Here is a 21808-nt window from a genome sequence, read left to right as displayed (position 1 = left end):
AGCCACCATGTGGTTGCTGGGAATTGAACTCAGGACCTCTGGAAGAGCAGCCACTGCTCTTGACCTCTGAGCTATCTCTCCAGTGTTCATATTGCATTTTTAATACATAACACTGTCTAGTCACATTACAGACCCTAGCAAGAATATGAAGCCTTAGGTAGGAAACAATTCCTCCCATTAAGGCAATAGTTGTTATATATAAGGACTCATCAGTATCTTTCTGTACTTGAAAATACATATGCAGCAAATAGTTCTTTTTTCTTCAGTGGTGTAGCTGCCCATAAATCTCCCATGTCCCCATAAGTAACTCTATAAAAAACATTGGTTCATTAAGAACATAAAAGTATACAAATCTGTAAGAGAGTGAAATGGCTTCCCTTCACAATTCTTGATTCTTTAGCTGAATAAAAACTTGACAGATTAATGAGAAAAGGTCACATTTAGTTATACGCGCAAGGGAGTCTCCACAAAACATCAGACATAAAGGGCTGATGATTGAAGTTCAAGAAGCATCCTGAGTTACTGAAGGGACTTGGACCCCTTCTTCTCAACAAGCTCTCCTGCTTTCATGTCGTCTTTGTGTGTTTGGCCTGCTGAGGTTAACTAATTTCTTGTCTAAGCCTGGGTGAGGGTAATTTACTGGAGCGTGGGCAACTCATCAGTGGCCACACCACTAAAGAAAGTGGTACCCCTCACCCAACAAGCATTAACTGCCTGTAGTCCTCAGGGAGAGATGAAGTCTCGTAGCTCCCTTCCCCATTCACAGTGCAATATTCACAGGCTCCCTCTTGTGCTGGCCTTGTGCAGATAATGACCTCTGTAGTAAGTCCTTGAGTGGAACAGCTGTGCCATATCTATCAACAAGACATCTTTTTGCTGCTTATTTCCCCATCCTCTGGCGCTTACATTCTTTCTGCTCCCCTCTCCGCCTGTGTTTTCAGAGGGGTGACATAGGAGGCCCTATTCAGGGATGAGTATTTCACACTTACCACTTACTCATTCTTGACATTTTGGCCAGTCATGAGTTTCCACCAGCTGTAGAAAGACAGCTTCATCAGAAAGCTTGGATGAAGGCCGGGCACAGTTACCAAACTGCCTTATGAATGAACTGGATCTCTATGTCTAGGTTCAATGATGAATGGGTATCCATGTAGAAAATGGAATAAATAGGGTTTGAGTTAATGGCAGCAATACATTTGAGAGAGAAACCGACCAAGAGCTGTTTGTTCATATTCTTCTTGGCTTGTCTGTGTGACGTTTCTTCCCCTTAGATATGAGACTAGACCCTTCTGGAATGAGGAGCTTAAGGACAAAGACAAAAGAAAGCAGTAACCGTTGCTGTTTGCATGTGAATGCCCCCTGTGTGGCTCGTGGGTCTGGACACTTGGTCCCCAGGTGATAATGGTTTGGAAAGTTAGAGACATGGTAGCCCTGTTGGAAGAAGTGGGTCACTAGGGCTGGGCCTCGAGGTGTTTCTGGCCATACTTCGTTCTCTGTTTCCTGGGTTCAGTGTGACTATCTGCCTTGTGTTTTGACTGCCATGACTTCCTTGCTGTGGTGGACTGTGTACCCTCTTAAACAGTAAGCAAAAGTGTTGCTTGGTGTCAGGCATTTGGTCATATCAATGACAAAAGTCACCAGACAGTGATCTTTCTAGGTCTCAGGGTCTGCTTTCTCCTGGGAGAGCTCCTGCCCTGGGGAAGGAGAATTCTGGTTTCTGTGACTCCCTTCAGGGAGGTAGGAAGGCTGGAGAAGAGAGGAGCAAGAAAGGCTGTGCAGTCCACTGCAGTTCAAAGTTCTGAGCAGGACAACGTGCTGTAGTTTTGGGTAGTTTTTCTGAGTTCCAACATGGTAGAATGCTAAATGTTGTATTTTCTAGGGGCCAGGGGTCTAGTCCAGCCTCCCACCTCAATGTGTGACCAGCTACCAGCCAAGGCAACTTGCACAACTTTATTACTAAAAAGACATATCATGGTTTAATCCATGGTTGTATCCTTTTAGATATAATATTTATGAATTTAACAGTAGTTAATCTAATTTTCTCATATCCTGCATTATATAATTTTGAAGTTCTTTAATGCAGAAATTGTGTTATTTGATTTGTTATCTTATTACATATAGAAGCCCAATATAATACCTTATATATAGTGGGTGCTCAAAATATTTGTTGGATTTTGGTGGGACTACCAGGACTTAATATCATTAGAAGGAACTCTTTTCAGGTAAGAAAACTTTTAATAAATCAATATTATAGGTAAGGAAAACATAAATAAAAACTCATGAACCCATATGTTTTCAGGAGCCAAGAACTTCCTTTCTGAGAGCACAGAGGGTCACATTGGATTTTTGTTCCAAACATCAAGCAGATCCCCAGTGAGGGTCTGTGAACAGAATTTGAAAGTGTCCAGAGCAAACCCAGCGTGCGCTTGGACCGTTTTTTCATGGGGTAGAAACACTGAGCAAAACAGCGGTTTATTTTTCTTCTCCCTCAGAAGTAATGTTTTCCAATTTCTCACTACGGAAGTTCTCTCTTCTCATCCTTTCGTATGTGGGCCAGGTGGGCTTAGTCTTCAAAGGATGGCATGAAATCTGAAAAGATAAAGATGTGAAGGTGCATTGCCAGGTGGTGGCGGTGGTGGTCGCGGCGGCGGCGGCGGCGGCGGCGGCGCCCAGAAAAAAAAAATCCTAAAATTTATGCCGGGCGGCGCAAAGCTACACAGAGAAACCCTGTCTCGAAAAACAAAAAACAAAACAAAACAAAACAACAACAACAAAAAGATGTGAAGGTGCCAGAGCTTCATATCTTTTTGCCTTTACTTCTTTATTTTGGAGCAGTGTCTCCAAGTTGCCCTGTTGTTAGGGGCGCTGTTTCTGCGCATCACTGGGAAGTTTAACCTTCACCTTCTCAATCTTTGTTTCTTTGTAACAATAGACTCAACTGCAAAATTTGGGGTCATATGTATACATACACAAATGCGTAACATTTTATTTCAGAAAGTTAATTAACTTCGAAGTAGCTTCAATGAATACAGTTCAAAGAAGAACCAAACCATAAAGAACAATATCTTTACTGAATGGGAAAATGTCCAGTGGGCACGTGTGAGCAATGAGCTTATCATCAAGCAAGGATAGAAGATGACCTGGGCTTGGTGGATGAGAAAGTTCAGTAAAAAGGATAAGGACTTTCAAGTTGTAGAACTGTGTAGATAACTTTGTGTATGTCATTCCTTGAAAGGTTGAAGCAGGTGATTTCCCTTCTACGCCTTTCTACATCTTTATGTTCCTACTCAGGATCTGAATATCCAGGTGATATCTACACATCTACATGGAGCACTGAGTAGAATAGCAACCAAAATGATGAACGGTCAACATTATCATTTGTGGAAACAGAGGAAAGGACAACTTATCCCTGGATAATTTGGAGAAATTTAATCCCACTGAGGCATAAAAATATCCCTTGAAGGGGTAGGTTTTAAAAAGCCGGTCCACAGAGATACATCAAGTTTATTTTCTCCATGCATATTGACATTGTGTTAGATTGTGTTAATCCAATATCCTGCCATTTTTCCATCTTGTAAGAGAATGTGGGATTTTCTTCTAAAGACCTCACTCAGGTCTGAGGCTGTCATTCTGTAATGATGAAGCTGTGAGCAAGTCTATTCCAACTATGGCATGTGTCCCCAGGTGAGGACATGGGTGTGCACTGTCCACTTTTGGGGGAGCTGTGTTAAGTGGAGCCACTACATTGCTGTCAGAGCTACTGTTGGACTATGACCCCCAAATAGTCCTCAATACCATCACTCTTATCTTCTATGCCAACACCTGTAAAAGGAAACTGGGCTCTTAAAGAATGCAAGAGTTATAACAAATATATCTTAATTTCCAATTACTCCTATTATCCTAAAGGAATTGAGTATAGAAAGAGAGGGGAAGTGACTTTTGGAAGTTAACCTCCATCCCCTCACATATTCCTGAATGTTCTTGACAATGATAATCACCCTGAGGCAAATAGACAGGCGAGCAGAGAGCTGCTTGCCATTCAAGGTGGATGGTTAGCAGCATATGTTTATTTATCCCTATGTATATTCATATTTTACATTGGTTTCTTGATAACTGTGAATATAAAAAAGGAGCATTTAAATTTGCTACAGATGTTTCATGAAAACCATTATTAGCATGAAGGGAAAATGCCTTTGGAAGCAATTGTGTAGAGGTTTAATTTTTATTTCTAAAGGAAAATGTGCACATGCAGTAAAGTAATAAAGGAGATCTCAGAGTCCCCCAAGGTATACGAGGCTGAATAAAATCTGCCGCATTATCCTTCAATCAACCACTTAAAATTTTTTAATTGTATAGACTCTTAATCACCGGGAAAGCAACCTTTGCAGGCACATTGCTTTGTCTCAGGGTGGGGGAGGGCATGTAGTCCTTTTCCAGTTTCTTAGGAAGAATCTTTTTTTTAATTGCAACATTTTTGAGTCCTCCCATGTTTTCTCAGTCTCCAAGCATTGACTTTCAGGCTAGTTAAGATGTACTGCATAATAAAAAGTCCAAGCAGTTTTGGTGCTTAGAATGTGATCCCTTTGGAAGCAAGAGGACCACAAGTTCAAGGGTATCCTGGGTAGGCTTTGTCTCGAGTGTGTGTGTGTGTGTGTGTGTGTGTGTGTGTGTGTGTGTGTGTGTGCATCTTTGCAAGTGTGTATATGTGCATGTATGCATGTGTGTGTGTGTGTGTGTGTGTGTGTGTGTGTGTGTGCGTGTGTGTGTGGAGGCGGGTATTGCTCTTGGCTGTCCCGAGAGCTTTACACTGGAAGGCACTGGAAAGGCATCACGAAGCTGCTTTGACCTTCCCTGCCTTGCTGTGCTCTGGCCCCTTGCTCCTGCTAAAGCAAGCCATAGAAACTACCAACTGCTCTTCTCTAAGTCAGGTCATAGGAAACTGGCCATTACTCCAACCCTTGCACCCTGTTCTGTGTAGGAACTGCCAATAAAGACATCATTGACTTTCTGGTTGTGAGCCGAGCTGGTAAAGTTGAACCATAGATGGCGATAGGACCCTCGCTCCAGACATGGAAAGAACTTTTTCACCTAGAGACCACACAGGACAGGGACAGAAAGGCCCTGTGGGTCTTTGTGCCCCCAATGCTATTGGCCTTTTGGTCCATTATCCTCCTCTACAGCTGCCTATTCACTGAATCCAAACACAATTGACATGCTTCCCAGGTCTTTGGATCTTTATTTCTGAGTACTCCTGTACCAGGTAATATTTAGATCAAGTCTGATGTGGTGGCTCTTTCCTTTAATCCCAGCATGTGGCAGGTTGAGGTAGGAGAATTGCCATGAATTTGATTGAGGTCAGCCTGGGCTACAGAGGAAGAGTCTCTTTCTAAATAAACAGATAAAACTAAAACTAAAACTGAACTAAACCAAACCAGAATAACAACTTTCCCCCAAACCAAACAATAAGACCTTAGATAAATAGCTTTGATGTTTTTCCTTGTTAGTTGGTGTTTTGTTATAGAAGTGAAGGTTGTGAGCCTTGAGTATGGGGAAAGACACATACTGTTCTGTCCCCACAGCAGTAATAGCAAAGCTTAAAGTAAGGATATACACTCTATGCACATGCACCTGTGTGTGTCCGTGTGTGGAAGCCTACATGCATGCACCTGTGTGTGGAAATCTATGTGCATGTGCCTGTGTGTGGAAATCTATGTGTATGTGCCTGTGTGTGGAAATCTATGTGCATGTGCCCATGTGTGTAAGTCTATGTGCATGCACCTGTGTGTGCCTGTGTTTGTAAGTCTATGTGCATGCACCTGTGTGTGCCTGTGTGTGAAATCTATGTGCATGTACCTGTGTGTGCCCATGTGTGGAAGTCTACATGCATGCATCTGTGTGTGCCCATGTGTGGAAGTCTACATGCATGCATCTGTGTGTGGAAATCCATGTGTATCCACCTGTGTGTGGAAATCTATGTGTATGCACCTGTGTGTGGAAATCTATGTGCATGTGCCTGTGTATGTAAGTCTATGTGCCTGTGCCTGTGTGTGCCTGTGTGTGTAAGTCTATGTGCATGCACCTGTGTGTGCCTGTATGTGGAAGTCTATGTGCATGCACCTGTGTGTGCCCGTGTGTGGAAGTCTATGTGCATGTACCTGTGTGTGCCTATGTGTGGAAGCCAGAGATCAAGGTTGCAAGTCTTCTTTGATGAGTCTTCACTTTAGTTTTTGAGACAAAGTTTCTCCCAGAATCTGTAGCTCACCCTTTCTACTCGGCTGGCCAGGAATGAGCTCCAGGAATCTGTCCATCTGGGTGTACGAGGGCAGGCCTACAGACACACTCCAGGGCACCAGGCTTTTCATGTGGGTCTTGGGAACTTGAGCTCATGTTTTCCTGCTTGCACAGTGGTCACTGTGACTGAGCCATCTCTCCTCTCTCCAGCACTCTCTGCTTTTTTATAATGACACAGTCTCTAACCACACACAGACATCGAGCAGAGCTGCCAGCCTTTGTCCATTCTTCATCCTCCTCCAGCTGCAAGAGTGACAGTGTGACTGTTTAGGAAACCCCCTGCAAGATGGCATGCATGCAGATCTTCTGATTTGCAGTTTATACTTTCAGTAGCAATAAAGAGAGCTGCAGAACGAGCTAGCATTCGGTGGTGATGATTTCATGATGTCCTGATTTTAAATACGTATCTAATGCAAAACCTGCAGCTGTTGAGATTCACAATTTTCTGGGCTTGGGATGAATTTGGAATCCAGGGGGATGATGAAAATCAATGAGGTGACACATCTGTGATCCACACGGTGTGTGTGTGTGTGTGTGTGTGTGTGTGTGTGTGTGTGTGAGAGAGAGAGAGAGAGAGAGAGAGAGAGAGAGAGAGAGAGAGAGAGAGATACTAACCAGATAATGTCAGCAAAGCATGTCTTTGCTTAATTCAGGTTAGTACTAGTGCTGCTGCTTTGTGCTAAGTGTCTTTCTGTGTCTTTAAAGGATGACACTAGATAGTGAGCTGCTGGGCTTCAGGGGGGCTTGTTGCAGAAGTTTCTTGATTTTTTTAAACATGGCTTTGTGATGCAATTAAATACAATTCACAGAAAATAGTATAAGTAAACAGCTTGGCATGCTTTGACATGAGGATATAGGCACAAAACCACCATGACAACCAAGAGAACCAACAGAATTGCCACTCTGACAAATTTCTTTTGGGGCTGAAAAGATGGCTCAGCAGTTAAGAGTATATATCCTTTTGCAGAGACCCAAGTTTGCCTGTGATGGAAGGCTTACAGCTGCTGGTAACTCCAGCTCAGGGGTATCTGATGCCTTCTTCTGGCCTCAGTGGAAACACACACACACACACACACACACACACACACACACACACACACACACACACACACTGTTTTATCACAATGGCTCCAGTATGACTATGTAAGGTGTGGTGATATTTTTTTGCATCATTCTTACTACTCAGGATTAAAAAAAATACTCTGGGTCTTTTGTGTATCCATATGAATTTTAGCATTGTTTTTCCCAATTTCATGAAGAATGGAATTGGAATTTTGATAGATGTTATAGTCAATGTGTAGGTTGATTTTGAAAGGACAGCCATTTTCACAATTTTAATTCTTCTAATCCATGAACATGAGAGTTCTTTCCATCTTCTAGCATCTTCCTCTATTTCTTTCCTTAGTGTGTTAAAGTTTTCATCGTGTATTTCACTTTCTTGGTTGTTTAGCCAGGGTTTCCCCTTCCTTCCTTCCTTCCTTCCTTCCTTCCTTCCTTCCTTCCTTCCTTCCTTCCTTCCTTCCTTCCTTCTTTCTCCTTCCCTCCCTCCCTCCCTCCCTCCCTCCCTCCCTCCCTCCCTCCCTTCCTCCCTCCCTTCCTCTTTCTCTTTTCTTTCTTTCTTGTGAATGGGTGTGCACAGATAGCTTTGGCAAGGGGTGTGTGTGACAATTTGGGATAGCACACCATTTGTTCTTAGTGTTTCCTCAGCCAACAGCCAATGAGCTTTGTTGACAAGCAGTAATCTGAGCTGGCATCCCATGTATTTTATTTTTCTGTTCTCAAGATAACTTTAGCTTCCTGTTGGTTGAACATTTTGGCATTTGTGATCAGTACATCACATCTTATTTTGTTGACTTTTGGACTTGGCAGAATCAAAATCATGACTCTGAAGTTTGATTGCTGTGTATTTTTCTATCTGCTCATTAATGCAGCCAATAGGCATTTAGCCCCAGTCGTCCGTAGATGACACTAGCCTCTTGTGTAGTGTATGTGTCAGGGTAACTGACACTTCAATCAGTTGCCTTGGATACATGATTCACAAGTTCACACTCCAGAGATTCATAAGCTCTGTGGGCACATTTGGAGTGGATGGTATATGCTATACTTCCTGGTGTTTTCTTGACATCTAGCCCTTGACTAAATCCTGAGAGGGGGGAAAAAGTGCTCTGAGCAGGTGTCCAGTGGGCCCTATTCATGAAAAATGACCTTCGCTTTCTAAAATACTGTTGTTTACCTTGTATCTTCTGCCCTAGAGGGCAAACTCTATAGAGGGGGTCACCATGGCTCTTTCAATCCAAGTGTTTCCACAGTTTCCTGTGAGACTTTCGCATTTGTTGAATGAATGAGTAGTTGCCTCAGCAAACTTCTTAGCTTGAATTCTGTGGTATTCTTGAGCGCAGTCGTAGATATATAAATTGGCTCAAAAGAGTCGTTCCTTGCTCTGGTGCAGCATTGGGAATTGAGACAGTGGTGAATGAAAAAACACACAGATTGGCATTAGAGGTCGTGATTAACTGTTATGAAGAGATGTGATTAATGATGAGAGATGGACTGGAGGGAACAGACAAGGCTAGGCAGAGAATTAAATAATCAGAATAAACCAGCTGCTGCAAAAGCTAGAGGTGGGCATTGCAGGTAGTGCAGGGATGTGTGGGAAGCATAGAAGACTGGCATGGCTAGGGGGTGATGGGTAAAAAGATGGGATGATTGGGGGAGATGGTAGTAGGCAGGATTCTCCAGAGAATACAGCGCTGGTGTACACTATATTCATATAAAGTGTTGTGTTCTTCATTGCAAGAACTTCATTTGACAAGCTAAAAACCCAACTGTATGCTGGTATATAAGTTCCATTATAAAATAAAACAAGAGTGATTCCCCTGTTCAAAAGGCAGGCAATGGTGAGATTCCTCTCACAAGGTTTTAACTAAATTAGGGAGGGAAATCTAGTCATTTTGGTTCATGGTTTAATCTCTTTCCCAGACATTCTCATGTACACCTAGAATAATGAGTCATCAAATGTCTGGGTACCCTGTGACCCAGTCAAAATGACATTAAACTAATTATCACAGAGGGACAGATCTTGTGCGGCAAATGCTAGCTTGTGTGTGCATATAAAATTAAATGTTTTATATATGCTGCTATTTTGCATATATGGATTCTGTTGGAGATTCTGATATTTGATAAACACAAGAGTTTGAATTGTGTGTTTGGCGTAGAAGTTGAGGGAGCAAAGGAAAGATCTGAGCTGGAGGCATAAATGTGGAATTGTGGCAGAGAGACAGTCTGTCCACTGCCACTGAGTATCTTTCTTCTCTTGATACCTATGAAGACAATTCTGACTGTTTTGGTAACATGAAAGGGTTCATATTTAGAAACTATAGTCCTGACTAATGCAATATATTTTTGGATTGTTGTATGGCACTTACAAGAAGGCTCTTTTAGTGAGACAGATTATCATTGACTTTGGCTATTCATTCCTCTTCCCCCCCCCCCCCACTGTTCAAGGTTTATTTGGTGTTTTCATTGGCATGACTTGGGTAGTTGGTTGCATCATCCATATGCACATCTTACTTTTTATATATTTCAATGCACACTAGATGCCACGAACTGGTGCCAACAAGGTGAAAAGAAGGTCACTGGAGGGTAAAGTGCAAGAAGCCTGGGCTATGTGTTACTGTGTCATCTTTGGGCTGTGTCTACCTCTAAATGTTCTGTTTCCAGAGAAAAGCTGGACTCCTAAAGTGTTTAGACAACTGTTAGAGAAATTTGCATTCTTTCTGGCTCATTAATTACTAATACTAAGCTATCAGTCAGTGTGTCTCCAGCCGCAAATAAAAGAAAACCTGTTTTAAGCAGTGAGTTAAAAAAGTATCTTACCTAACCAGAAGTGCAGAGGAAGAAAGGCTTCCCAGACCACGTGTTCCACACGCTGAGCAAGGACACCAGGGACTGGTGTGTCTTTCCGTCTTTTATTCTGCTGTCCTTTTATTTCCTTCCTGTTCCTGTTCAGTGGGAGAGAAAACACCTTTCCATTGAACAGTCAGCATAAATGCTCTTCTTCATTCTGCTGGAGACAGTGAGGGACTGGTCTCATCCCTAAATCAATCACTGGCTTAGAGACAATTAGCTGATTGGTTTGATCCTGGGTTTTGAACTAACAACCACAAATAGGAACAGAAAGTCCTCATTTACTTGGGTAACTGAGCAAACTGAGGATCAATATTTAAACTCTAATACTTTTAAATAGAGAGGAGAATTTGTGATAGATGTTGCAGATTTATTCAGACGTTAGATCAAATTTATATTTTTATTCAATATCCAAATTTAGCACTAACTCAGATAAGTGAAAAGCATCACACAGTGGTCACACTGGCCGGGACTGCGTTTTTCTCCCCTCAGTTGGGATACCTCAAACTGTCAATTGTCATGACGCTGGTCTGTGACTGGGTTGCTGAGTCTCTCATCCAGATTCAGAGTCTCCTTGTATTCACTCTGGAAGTTTCTCTGCTTCCAACTCAGCTGACATAGAGGATAAGGAACAGTGTAGCACGGGGAAGAGGTTTCTGGGAGCAGGGCAGTAGCACATAGGACTTACTAGCATGTAGCAGAAACCTGCAAGACACAAGATTTCCTGGTCGTGTACTGGCATTCTGCACCACATACAGCAGCATCTAGCTTTGTTCTGTGGAATAAAGTCTTTCTTCCAATCTTCTCTATCACCACATATGCTGATGCCTAGGGAGACCTCTCATCCCCATGGTTTCATGGTTTTCATGCAAGATGGATGCCCATTCTGAAAACCCAGCTTGATCACCTTCCTTTTTGTGGTGTGTGGATGGGGGATTAAAGACTAAGTCAGAGCTCTTCAGAGATGTGCTTGGGGTTTCTTTAATTTGTGATGTCCTTCCAATTTTAGGAGACATGTATTTGTAATTTACATTACATACATAGTAACGGTGCCAAGAGATATATTATTGTGGCCATGACCTTTGAGTTTGGAACTTTGGTTTCCTTGGCAACAAGTTTCTCTTTCCTAGAATCTTAGTTTAATGGCTTCTCTTTATATTTGGTCAGTTCCTGGAGGAGATCCCAAGCAATAGCAAACAGCATTGAATTCCTTTTAGGACAGCAAATGTTTATTATGGGAGTTGTCTGATTCTGTATTTATCTTATATCTCAGTATATCCTTATAAGTCACCCACCTCCCCATCCAGTCTTAGTATCAAAATTTGCTAAGGTAAATAGTTAAGAGTTTAGCATACATAATTTCATAATTTTGGATTACAGAAGCGATTTTCTTTGCCTTTATGCTCTCAGTGGGACATACTCTGCCATTTGTCTTTTTATATACAGTATTTCATTCATGGCTTCAACTAAACATTTTTCTTACCAAGCTCCTGACCTATATAGCTTTGGTAGGAAAGCTGGTTTTACAACACAAAAGAGGCCAAAGTTCGAGACCTTCAATTGGGTCTGAGTGCTAATTTATGGTAAAGAAAATAATACAGCTCTTTCCTGCACCCTTTATCTTTGTTTTCTATAGAGTCTTGTTGTCTTGTGTAAAAATCTCTATTAGCGGAAATGCACTTGGCTGAAAATAACAAATTTTGTAGTAGAGGCACAGGTCTCATTTCAAGAGAGGGCCAGCATGTGCCACAGGCCCGTGGAACTCTACTCTCTTCAGAGTGGTCTGTCTTCATGGCAATCACGATCGATCAGGGTTCTATGTTGCAGCCAAGCTAGCCCATCTAGGCAGGGAGAATCTCTGGAGATTATGGTCCTCGAGCTGCCAAAGGCCATGATATGAAGCCAGCAGCAGAAGGCAACTCCGTAGAGGAAAAGCTGGGAGCTGGAGGGGAGCCAGGCTGTGATGCCATGCCTGGTCTCGGACTCTAATCCTCAATGGAGGCTGCGTTGCTTCTGCCCTTTTCAACTCACAGAAATGATTTTTTTTCCTTTTCAAGCTTATTTGAAGTGGCATGTCTGAGTTCACTTTAGTAAATAGATTATTAGAAATCACTAAAAAGTACCTGGATAATTTTGGGGGGAGGAAGAGGCTATTAAGATTTCTCAATGCGGCCTCTGTATTTGGGGTGAAAACTCACATGGCTACTGAGCTGAGAAGTCATCTCAGGTGTCCTTTCTCCTGGCTATTCCCAGGAGCATTCAGGATTTGATGGCATTTAAAAATGACAGATCTAGTGGGGGACACTCCGTATTAATCTTTCTAGAAGCACCTGTTATAACAATTAGTCTTGTGTCAATGGTGGATCTGATTTCCATGCATTTCTCAGCTGGGGAGATTTATCTATGTCAGCCCTTTGTTTCCTTTTGGCCTCTTAGACTTTGTTTTCAAACCAAGTGCTTACGACAGGAAAATATGTGTTTGCTTTTAGGAAGTTTTTAAAATAACTTCTTTGTTCTAAAAGGGCTTTTAGATTTACCGACTTTGTAAGGATGATCAAGGCCTCACATTACTGAGCTCAATGTTAGGATCAGGTAGAATCCCAATACAGCCAGGACTAGAAGATTAGCCTTGGTGAAATTCTTTTAAGCAATAGGATTTATTCAGATTTCTCATTTGTTGTTTCATGTCCCTTGTTAACAATAGAAACAATCCTTTGTAAACTTGTCTTATTTCTCAATCAAGAATTTAAACAATCCTTGGTAACAGCCATTGTAACAGATGTGGGGGTGCTGGTTTATTATAGTTTTAATTTGCATTTCCATAATGATCAGAAATCAGATCATTGTCTTCTTTTTAAATTGGGTGATTTTCTTGCCCTGGAGTTGAGTTTCTTACATGTTTTGGATATTTGACACCTTACCTCTCAGTGTGTGGGTTGTCTATACTCTGCTCCCTCCTCTGTACAACTTTTTAGTTTGACACAATCCTACTTATCTACTTTTGGGTTAGTTGCCTGTTCTTTGGGAGTCCTAGCCAAGAAGCTACTGTCCAGGCCCATGCTATAAGCATTTTTCACTCCTTTCTTCTAGTGACATTATTGCTTCAGGTTCTAAGTATACATTTTCTATTCATTGTGAGCTCTCTTTTTGTCAACACGATGTGCAACAAAGACACAGTTTCCTTCTTCTGTAGTGGGATTCAAATTTTTGCAACATGATTTATTGGTGAGATTGTGCATTCTCCTACTGTATATTCTTGGAACCTTTGTTGAAACTCTATTGACAGCAAACAATTGGGTTTAATTCTGTGCTGTTTTGTGGGTTTATGTAACTATTTTTAAAGCTAGGACCATGCTGTTTTGATTATAATATCTAATGATGCAATGACTTTATTATCCACCTAAGAGAACTTAGAATCACCTAGGAGACACACTTTGAGTGATATCTGTGAGGGAACTTCCAGAAGGTTTACATTATATGTGTGTAACTGTGGTGCTGCTTGAGAGGGATTAGGAGGTGTGGCCTCAGTGGAGGATGTGCGCCACTGGCGGGGGGCTTTGAGGTTTCAAGGGCCCAAGCCAAAGGCGCTCTCTCTTCCTGCTGTCTTCAGATCCAGATATAGAACACTCAGCTTCTCCTCTAGCATCTCTGAAACTGTAAGCAAGGCCCCAGTTCAATGCTTTCTTTTATGAGGGCTGCCTTGGTCATGGTGTTTTTTTTCCCCCCGCAGTAATAGAACAGTAACGAAGACAGTAACATAATTCCACAGGCTGGGGTTTTGGTCTGCAAATTGTGATGACATGCATTGACCCAAAATACTAAGACTGAAAATACGGTTTTATCAAGAAGTGGTGCTAATTACAATGTGTCGAATGTAGGTCTTCCTGCCCCTCCCCCGCTTTCCCACTCTCCTCTATTCTTCCCCCATTCCCATCCCTCCATGGCAAAATCTTTAAAAACGTGATAACATAAGAGAAAACCAACAGAAAAAAAGCTGTAGTAAACTGTTTTTTTTTTTTTTTTTTTTTTTTTTTTTTTTTTTTTAAATTGCTAGGAATTTTAAAATTCCTATATCAAGCATGCTCCCAAATGGCCGTGCTCCTGACGGGGCTCAAAGATGGCGACCAGAGCGGGATTCTTTTTTTTTTTTTTTTTTTTTTTTTTTTTATGTATACAGCATGTATGACTGCGCCATAAGAGGTGCCAGTCTCCTTACATGGCTGTGAGCCACCATGTGGTTGCTGGGAATGAACTCAGGACCTGGAAGAACAGTCAGTGCTCTTCACCTCTGAGCCATCTCTCCAGCCCCCCCAGAGCGGGATTCTTACCAGGTAAACAGAAACCTAAACTCAGCATTCCTCGGAAACCTTCCAGTGCGGGTTTCTGTTTGTCAGGAAATCCACTACTTCTCTTCTCCACCCTTGATGCTCGACGACCACAGGCAAATGCGTTCAGTTCTCGATTCACCAGAACAGTTTGCGTCGGCTCAGAGAGCCCACCGTGCTGACTATCATACACATGCCTTTAATCACAGCACTCGGGAGGCAGAGGCAGGAGGATCTCTGTGAGTTCGAGGCCAGCCTGGTCTACAAAGTGAGTTCCAGGAAAGGCGCGAAGCTACACAGAGAAACCCTGTCTCAAACCCCCTCCCCCAAAAAATCCATTTGCTCCCCACTAAGCGGCTACCCTTTATTCTTATGAGACAGCCCTGCAAAATGTTCCCCTATAAACTGTTTATTTGTTAATTAATTAATTAATTAATTAAAGCTATGGAGTAGTCTAGTTTGTTTGCTTTTTTTTTTTTTTTTTTTTTTTTTTTCTGTGCTCACACAAATTACCAGGTCAAAGGTTACATGCGAGCTGTTTTTGTAAAAACCTAATGGCGTCCAAAGCTTCACCACAGAACCAAGAACATTTTGTCTTTTTTTTTTTTTAATATCCCCAGTTTCCCTGTATTTCTCCTGCCCTCTTTCCTCTCTTCATAATAGAAAAATTAAAACTCCTTTACAACTTTCTGACTTTGCCTCCACGTTTCTAAAACAGATAAGCATATAATGCTTGATTCATTTTCAGCCGACTTTATTCTACGGTAGCCGAGGACTTCCGCTTCATTTTCTCCTCACTCGTCCATACATTACAATTGTGTATGATTTAAAAAAACGGGGGCTTGTGAGATGGTAAAGATGCTTGCCACCAAGCCTGATGACCGGCGTCCAGTTCCTGGAGCCCATGTGATAGAGGAGAAAATGGACTCAGGAATGTTGCTTTCCGACCTCTACATGAGAGCCTCGGCATGCAGGTTTCCTGCCCACCACCCAAACAAAAGTTTAAAAAAAAAAAAAAACTAGATTCTTAATAATAATATTTTTAGCTTTTCTAATTATTCACATTTTTTATTATTGTATGAAATCACTTTGTGGGGACAGTGACATAGATTCCAGGTTGTCGAACGGGGCCTCGAGGCTAAGCCTCCAGACGCTGGAATTCCGAATGTAAAGAGTTTATTATCTGTCTTCTTAAATGAGTAGTAGAATCCACTGCGCAAGACTTTAGGCAAGAAATACTTCAAGTAACGTAGTATTTCTTAAAACCAGAGCCTCCCACCAGTCACTGGGCATTTCTCAGCCACGTGACCAGCAGTGGACTCACTCTTTTGGTCTCTTCCCTTTCAGTTAGTAGCTCGAAGGGAGGACAGGGTCACTGGGTTCTGACATCCCGCGGTGGCTGAGCACTGTAGGATCTACCAATGCCACTGGAATCTCGCGCAGAACTCTGACAGTCTATTCGGCACCAACTGTTGTTAAATGTTCTCAGTCATTTGGAAAAGTATTTCTGACACTTTACTGTCTACCCAACAGCCACTTTTGTGCTGAAAATGAAAGAACCCTAAGGTACTCATCACGGCTTCTGCCAAGGGGAGGAGCTGTTAGTCACCCGATTGGAAAGTACACTCTGCCACTTCTCAAACAGCAATGACCACAAAAGGGACAGTGGGGAAAAGACTTCAGAAAGTCACTAAAAAGATTGATAATTGTATGCAGAAACCGCCATTTTCATGTTTAATAATTAAGATAACTGACCAAGATGTGGAGATAGCAATTTGAGAAATGGGGGGACTACATGGGGTACCCTGTGTAGAGCATGCAGGCTGTGGTAAGAGTGCAAGCTTTATAAGCCTGTCAACACATAGCAGTTAGTTGCAGAAAGCCACTTGTTTTTCTCTTGGCTTAGGAAAACAACATTATGAATTCAGTGCGAATAACAGCAGCTTTCAACTCCTATGTGCAGTTGGAATCTTTTTCACCTTCCAGGTCTTCCACTCCAGCCTGGGTCATGAGGTCAGCAATATTTTTCTCCAGATGGTCAATGCGACTGCTCATGTCATTGATTCTTCCAATGATCTGGTCCAACATGATCTGAAACTTGTCTTGCCTCTGCCGCAAGAGCGTCTCCACCACCAAGGTGATACACTGTATGGTTTTGGGGTCCATCTCGGTCATCTCCCTGGTGCCTAGCTTGGTGGTGATGTCTCAGAACTGTCACCTACACTTCAGTTTCTCCAATAACAATTATTTTTAACACTATTTTTCTTAGGGTTACTATTGCTTTGATGAAACATCATGACCAAAACCAACTTGGGGAGAAAAGGGGTTATTTCACGCACATGTAACAGTTCTTCATCAAAAGCAGTGAGGGCAGGAACTCAAACAAGGCTGGAACCCGGAGGCAGGAGCTGATGCAGAAGCCATGGAAGACTGCTGTTTCGCTTACTGGCTTGCTCATCTGCTTTCTCACAGAACCCAGGAGCACCAAGGATGGCACCACCCACAATGGGATGGGCTCTCTCCCATCAATCATTAATTAAGAAAAATACCTTAGAGCCAGGTCTTATGGAGGCGTTTTCTCAATTGAGGTTCCCTCCTTTTAGACAATTCTAGCTTGTGTCAAGTTGACATAAAATTAGCCAGCACAGGATGCAAAATACCGATGAATAATTTCATTTTATTATTTAAAGTCATGTTTATCTTGGAATTAATAATGACCTCATTTTTTCATTAGCCTGGTTTTGTGTTTTGAAATATTTGATAAAATGATCAAATGTTGCACCTGTTGGGGAACTGTGGGAAATGACCCCTTTAAATGAAATTTTTGTAAGAGGTAAGCCTGTCATATATCAGTCTTATGCTTTTTCTTGTAAACACCTTTACTGTTTCCTGTGGAATATAATTTTAAAAAGAGTGTCCTAGGATTTGGGTCTAGGTTTACAGATTTTTACGTTGTTGAAAACCTAAGTGCCTGAATTTATTTTTAAAACATGAAGTTTTTTTTACACACACATTACTAAAAATCCTTTAGTAAAGGTTCTGAATTAAGGCTTTCGGAGATTTATAAAGACAAACACTCTCTCTGATAGGGTACAGTTCTGACACTGAGGGAAATGAGATCATCTCACAGGCAATGGTGAGGTTAGCAACATGATTTGCACTCATGTAGTAAAGAACTTGAAAGGATTTTGATATTTTTGCAGCTTTTATGAGAAGGTAAAGAGAAAGAAGGTAAACACAGAAAAAAGTGCAGACCAAACTTGACAGGCGATTCTGTTAGTCTACATGTAATTGTCTTTGAATGGTTCTGTAAGATAGGAAGTTACTATTTCCTGGTGGCGATTTGTTCCCTTTGTCTTATTCAGCAAGAACCCCCACTGACAAAGTATAGTAGACTAGATGAGATTGCGAGTTTTAAAATAACTGCTTGTATCGGGCTTAGTACAGTGTTAGTTATAGGTACACATTTTACCCCTCCTGATTTTTGTATAGTCTATTGGATGGAAAATCAAAGTCCTCTATCTTCTATAATCTGCATAAGTCAAGCCTGGATCAGCACACACATACCTTTCTTGATATTTTTATTATGTTTTAATATCCTTTTAGTACTGGACTCAGCTATTGTTTCCTTGAGGTAATGTATAAGGTCAGGAATACAGTTTCATCATTAAGTTAGCTATTCTTTGTAAGCTACTGTTCAAAATTTGGGAAAATAAGGCCCATGCAAGAAGACAATTGCCTTTATTTAGCATATAAATGATTATAGTACTTTGGATTAGCTGAGGAATTCTTTGAATGGCAATGACCTGAGAAAACTTGGATTTGAATCCAAATTGCTCATAGATTTAATGGCATAGCAAACATAATTTAAAGGTTGATAAAAGAATTCTAATTAATTGATGCATTTTTACTGAAGATAATATTGCAAATTCCAACCTGTTGAGTATGTGCTCCAGAAATTAAATCTTGAGTATTTAAACTGATGACTTTATGTTGAGGCTGGGGCTAATGCGTATAAATTAAGTATCAATATGAAACAGTTCCTGTTCCAAAGGGAATAAGATATTTATTAGTCACAGAACAAAAGCAAGTTAAAAAAGAAAAACCCACAAAAATTCTCATAAAACACAACAGGAAAACCCAATGCATTATTAAATACAAGGTTGGGGGCATCAGGTAGGCGGATTATAGCAAAGCTAGGAAGCATGTCCTAGACTACTGATGATGGCTTAATCATCCTTAGTTATTGGGGGTGGGTGGGTAGACGTTAACGGTCTGCTAAGTTCACATACTCCAAAGGATTTACTTGATAATCACAGAGTGTTAGCCACAGAGGCCAGTGTTAAAAGGCTGTTAAGGAGAGTAAAGACAGCCCAAGGTAATTTTGGCTCTTCATCTGTGGCTCCTCATATACACCAAGTTCTAGTTAGTAAGTCTGCAGTCACAGGTGTGACTTCTTCAGGGACTTTTAGTTGACATCAGTAGACTGAAATCTAGTATTATATAGTAGTAGCAGCACTGGAGAGCACTGCACAAAATTTTCATTTTTAAAGTTAAACCCAAGAAGAAAAGATTAAGTAACCTGCTCATGTCAATTACGATGAGTTTACTCAGAAAGCAATTGTTCAATTTAAATGTGCCTTTTGCTTTTTTTCTAAGCCTTCAACTTAAAAATCCCTAATGATTTGAAGCCTTTTCAATAACATAAAATTGTATAAAAGTAATACTTAATTTAAAACAAATTGAGTATTAATTTAAATTTTCAGTTCAGTTAAACTCAACAATAGGAATGTAATAAATGCTCATTGAAAGAACAAATTATCATGAAATAAGTCAGACAAGAAGCATAGTGCTGAATGCCTGGGGTGACAAATTGTGACACTTGCTTCAGGAACTAAGTGACAGCTCTGACTTCCTTCTCCTTGTCTCTGGCGCACATGCAGTAATGACACCCAGGACTGAAAAAGATACGTTCCAATTCTGCAGAGACGTCTCTCTTCCTGTCTTCGTCCCATGTCTTTCTCATACATATAGCAATAAATTCTTCACCACAACCCACTGCCATCATACCACGCACTATCAAAGAACTGTATCTGCATGTCTCGGGCCTTTCAGGCTCCTGGGAAGTCCATTTTAATTTATTTCACAATGATAGACTGTCTATGTTCCCCAGCTTAATAATTTTCAGTGTACTATTGGTGGAGAACTTATGTCAGAGTAGCAAAGACTTTTGTAAAAATGTACATTTTATTTATTTATTCATTTTAGATTTATGACATCTCTATAAAGAAATTCATACTATATAAGTTGTAAACTGTAAAATAAAAGAATAACACATTTAAGGCAAAAAATCCCCCAAACCTCATTGCATCATAAAATAAAAAGTACAAAGGTAAGCAACAAGCCAGAGAAGGTATTTTCATAAGTATAATAATAAAAAAGTTACTAATTCCTAAGAGAAAATAATCCAATAGGAAAAATGAGGAAAGGAATAAAGAACTATTTAATAAAAGTAGACATATGAGTGATTAAGACAAAACAAATCTCAAACAATCATGCAAGTCAGTACAGAGGGATATACCCTTTATGCCCTTAGATATACACGATCACTGTCTACTGACAATGCTGTTGGAATGAGGACCAATGTGTGGCCAAGAGCCTACTAACCATAAAGATGCACATTTTAAAATACATCTCTGAACTACTGAGTCAGTTTCTTGGTGGTGGGGCAGTTCCAGATGCCGGCCTTTTCCAAGGCTACTGTGCCATACCAGAACTCTGGAAATCATTACTCTACTCACAATACAACTTTCTCATACTCATCACTTCAATCATGGACAAAACGTAACCTGATGTAGACGTGTGTCTTCCAGTTTATGCTCTAATTCAGATACACTAGTGAACAGGGCAGTTGTTACAGTAGGAAAGGGGTGGGTGCCACAAAATGGGAAGAGCTGAGCTCCTTCAGATCAGGAAACAGAAACTCTTGGGTGCTTTGTGAATCTTTGATGGTTGTGTGGTCTTTCTTCTCTTTTATATATAGAACCTTCCTCTTCTATTTCCATGCAAAATATTTCACAGCATATGTCTATGTTCCTGCTGCCATACTTGCTCTTCTTATCCAGAGAATGATCTAATACTCCTAAGTAATACAGCAAATACGTATGAAAACCCAAGAGACATTTCTAATGAAAGTCAACACAAGGAAGCATGGCTTGCCAGTCACTCTGATGTGAACAGGATTTGAATTATATTCTGCCCTCTAAACAAGTATCTCTTAAATGAGCCATAGACCTGGAATGTAGGAGTTTATGTAAGTTTAACATTAATTGCAAGGGTGTTCGCAGGGGGTACTTTTGGGGACCTATGACTCTGTTATTGCATTTCAGGTGTTTGAGAAATTTTAGAATATAGTCAGTCTGGATGTCATATGTTTTTAAATGGGTTACAAATGTTTGTAACATCCAGATAAACACAGAAAATGTTAGAAATAATAGAAAAAGAAGCAAGAGATAACACCTGTCAAAGTAGAACAGCCCCAAGACCGATGCTCACTGTGCCTGCAGCCCGATGGTAAGGTACCAAGTGAAGTCAAGTACAGGATCACTTCATTTCTTTTTTGTGAAACATCATTTTGAGTGAGAAAGCCTTGGAATCTGAATTGTTATGGCTTGTCAATGACATGCTGCTTCTGTTCTGTTTTGAAGACTGTTTTCTAAATTTTCCATCTTCAGATTTTTGGTTATGACACAGCAGAGCATGCATTTCTTTGTGTTTTATTTCATTTGAAATGGTTTATTTTTTTTCCTGAAGATTTATATTTTATTTAGCTAACTAGGGAATTTTTTCAGCTATTGTCTTCAAAGACAGTTACATATCACATAACAATAGGAATGTATTCTGAGAGATGCCTTGCTAAGCAATTCTGTCCTTGTGTGTATGCCATGGCAGATACTTCCACAGACTGCAGGGTGTGAGCCAACAACTTGAAGTGGTTTCCCGAAGCCATCGAGAAAAGTAAACAGGAGATGTATGAAGCTGCTGTTGGTGGAACACAATGTACTGTTTTGCAGTACACAGTTAACAAATATAAGAAGCAGTCCAATCTGAAATAATGGCAAAAAGTCTAGCATTATAAATACATAAACCAATGGTGTAGTTATTTATTGTTGTGCTGTGTGTGCAGCATGTAATTATGTGCACTCTGTAGGCTGGCAGAGATTTGCTCTGGCATTGCTGACATTCAGCCATTGAATGATGATGTTCCAATGGCCACAGTGTCACTA

General features: G+C 40.8%; 1 protein-coding gene across 1 annotated transcript; it reads right to left on the bottom strand.

Moving 5' to 3' along the window:
- Nucleotides 1–15841: 15841 nt before the first annotated feature.
- LOC114706100 (heat shock factor-binding protein 1-like) lies at nt 15842–16820 on the bottom strand. Its single transcript, XM_037196941.1, has one exon. It carries the CDS (start codon nt 16695–16697, stop codon nt 16476–16478), a length of 222 nt encoding a protein of 73 aa, XP_037052836.1. The 5' UTR covers nt 16698–16820; the 3' UTR covers nt 15842–16475.
- Nucleotides 16821–21808: the final 4988 nt, after the last annotated feature.

The sequence above is a fragment of the Peromyscus leucopus genome, chromosome 19, assembly GCF_004664715.2.
Source record: "Peromyscus leucopus breed LL Stock chromosome 19, UCI_PerLeu_2.1, whole genome shotgun sequence".
Taxonomy (NCBI): domain Eukaryota; kingdom Metazoa; phylum Chordata; class Mammalia; order Rodentia; family Cricetidae; genus Peromyscus; species Peromyscus leucopus.
The sequence above is the reverse complement of the archived record's forward strand: the minus strand, read 5'-3'. Positions and strand labels throughout refer to the sequence as shown.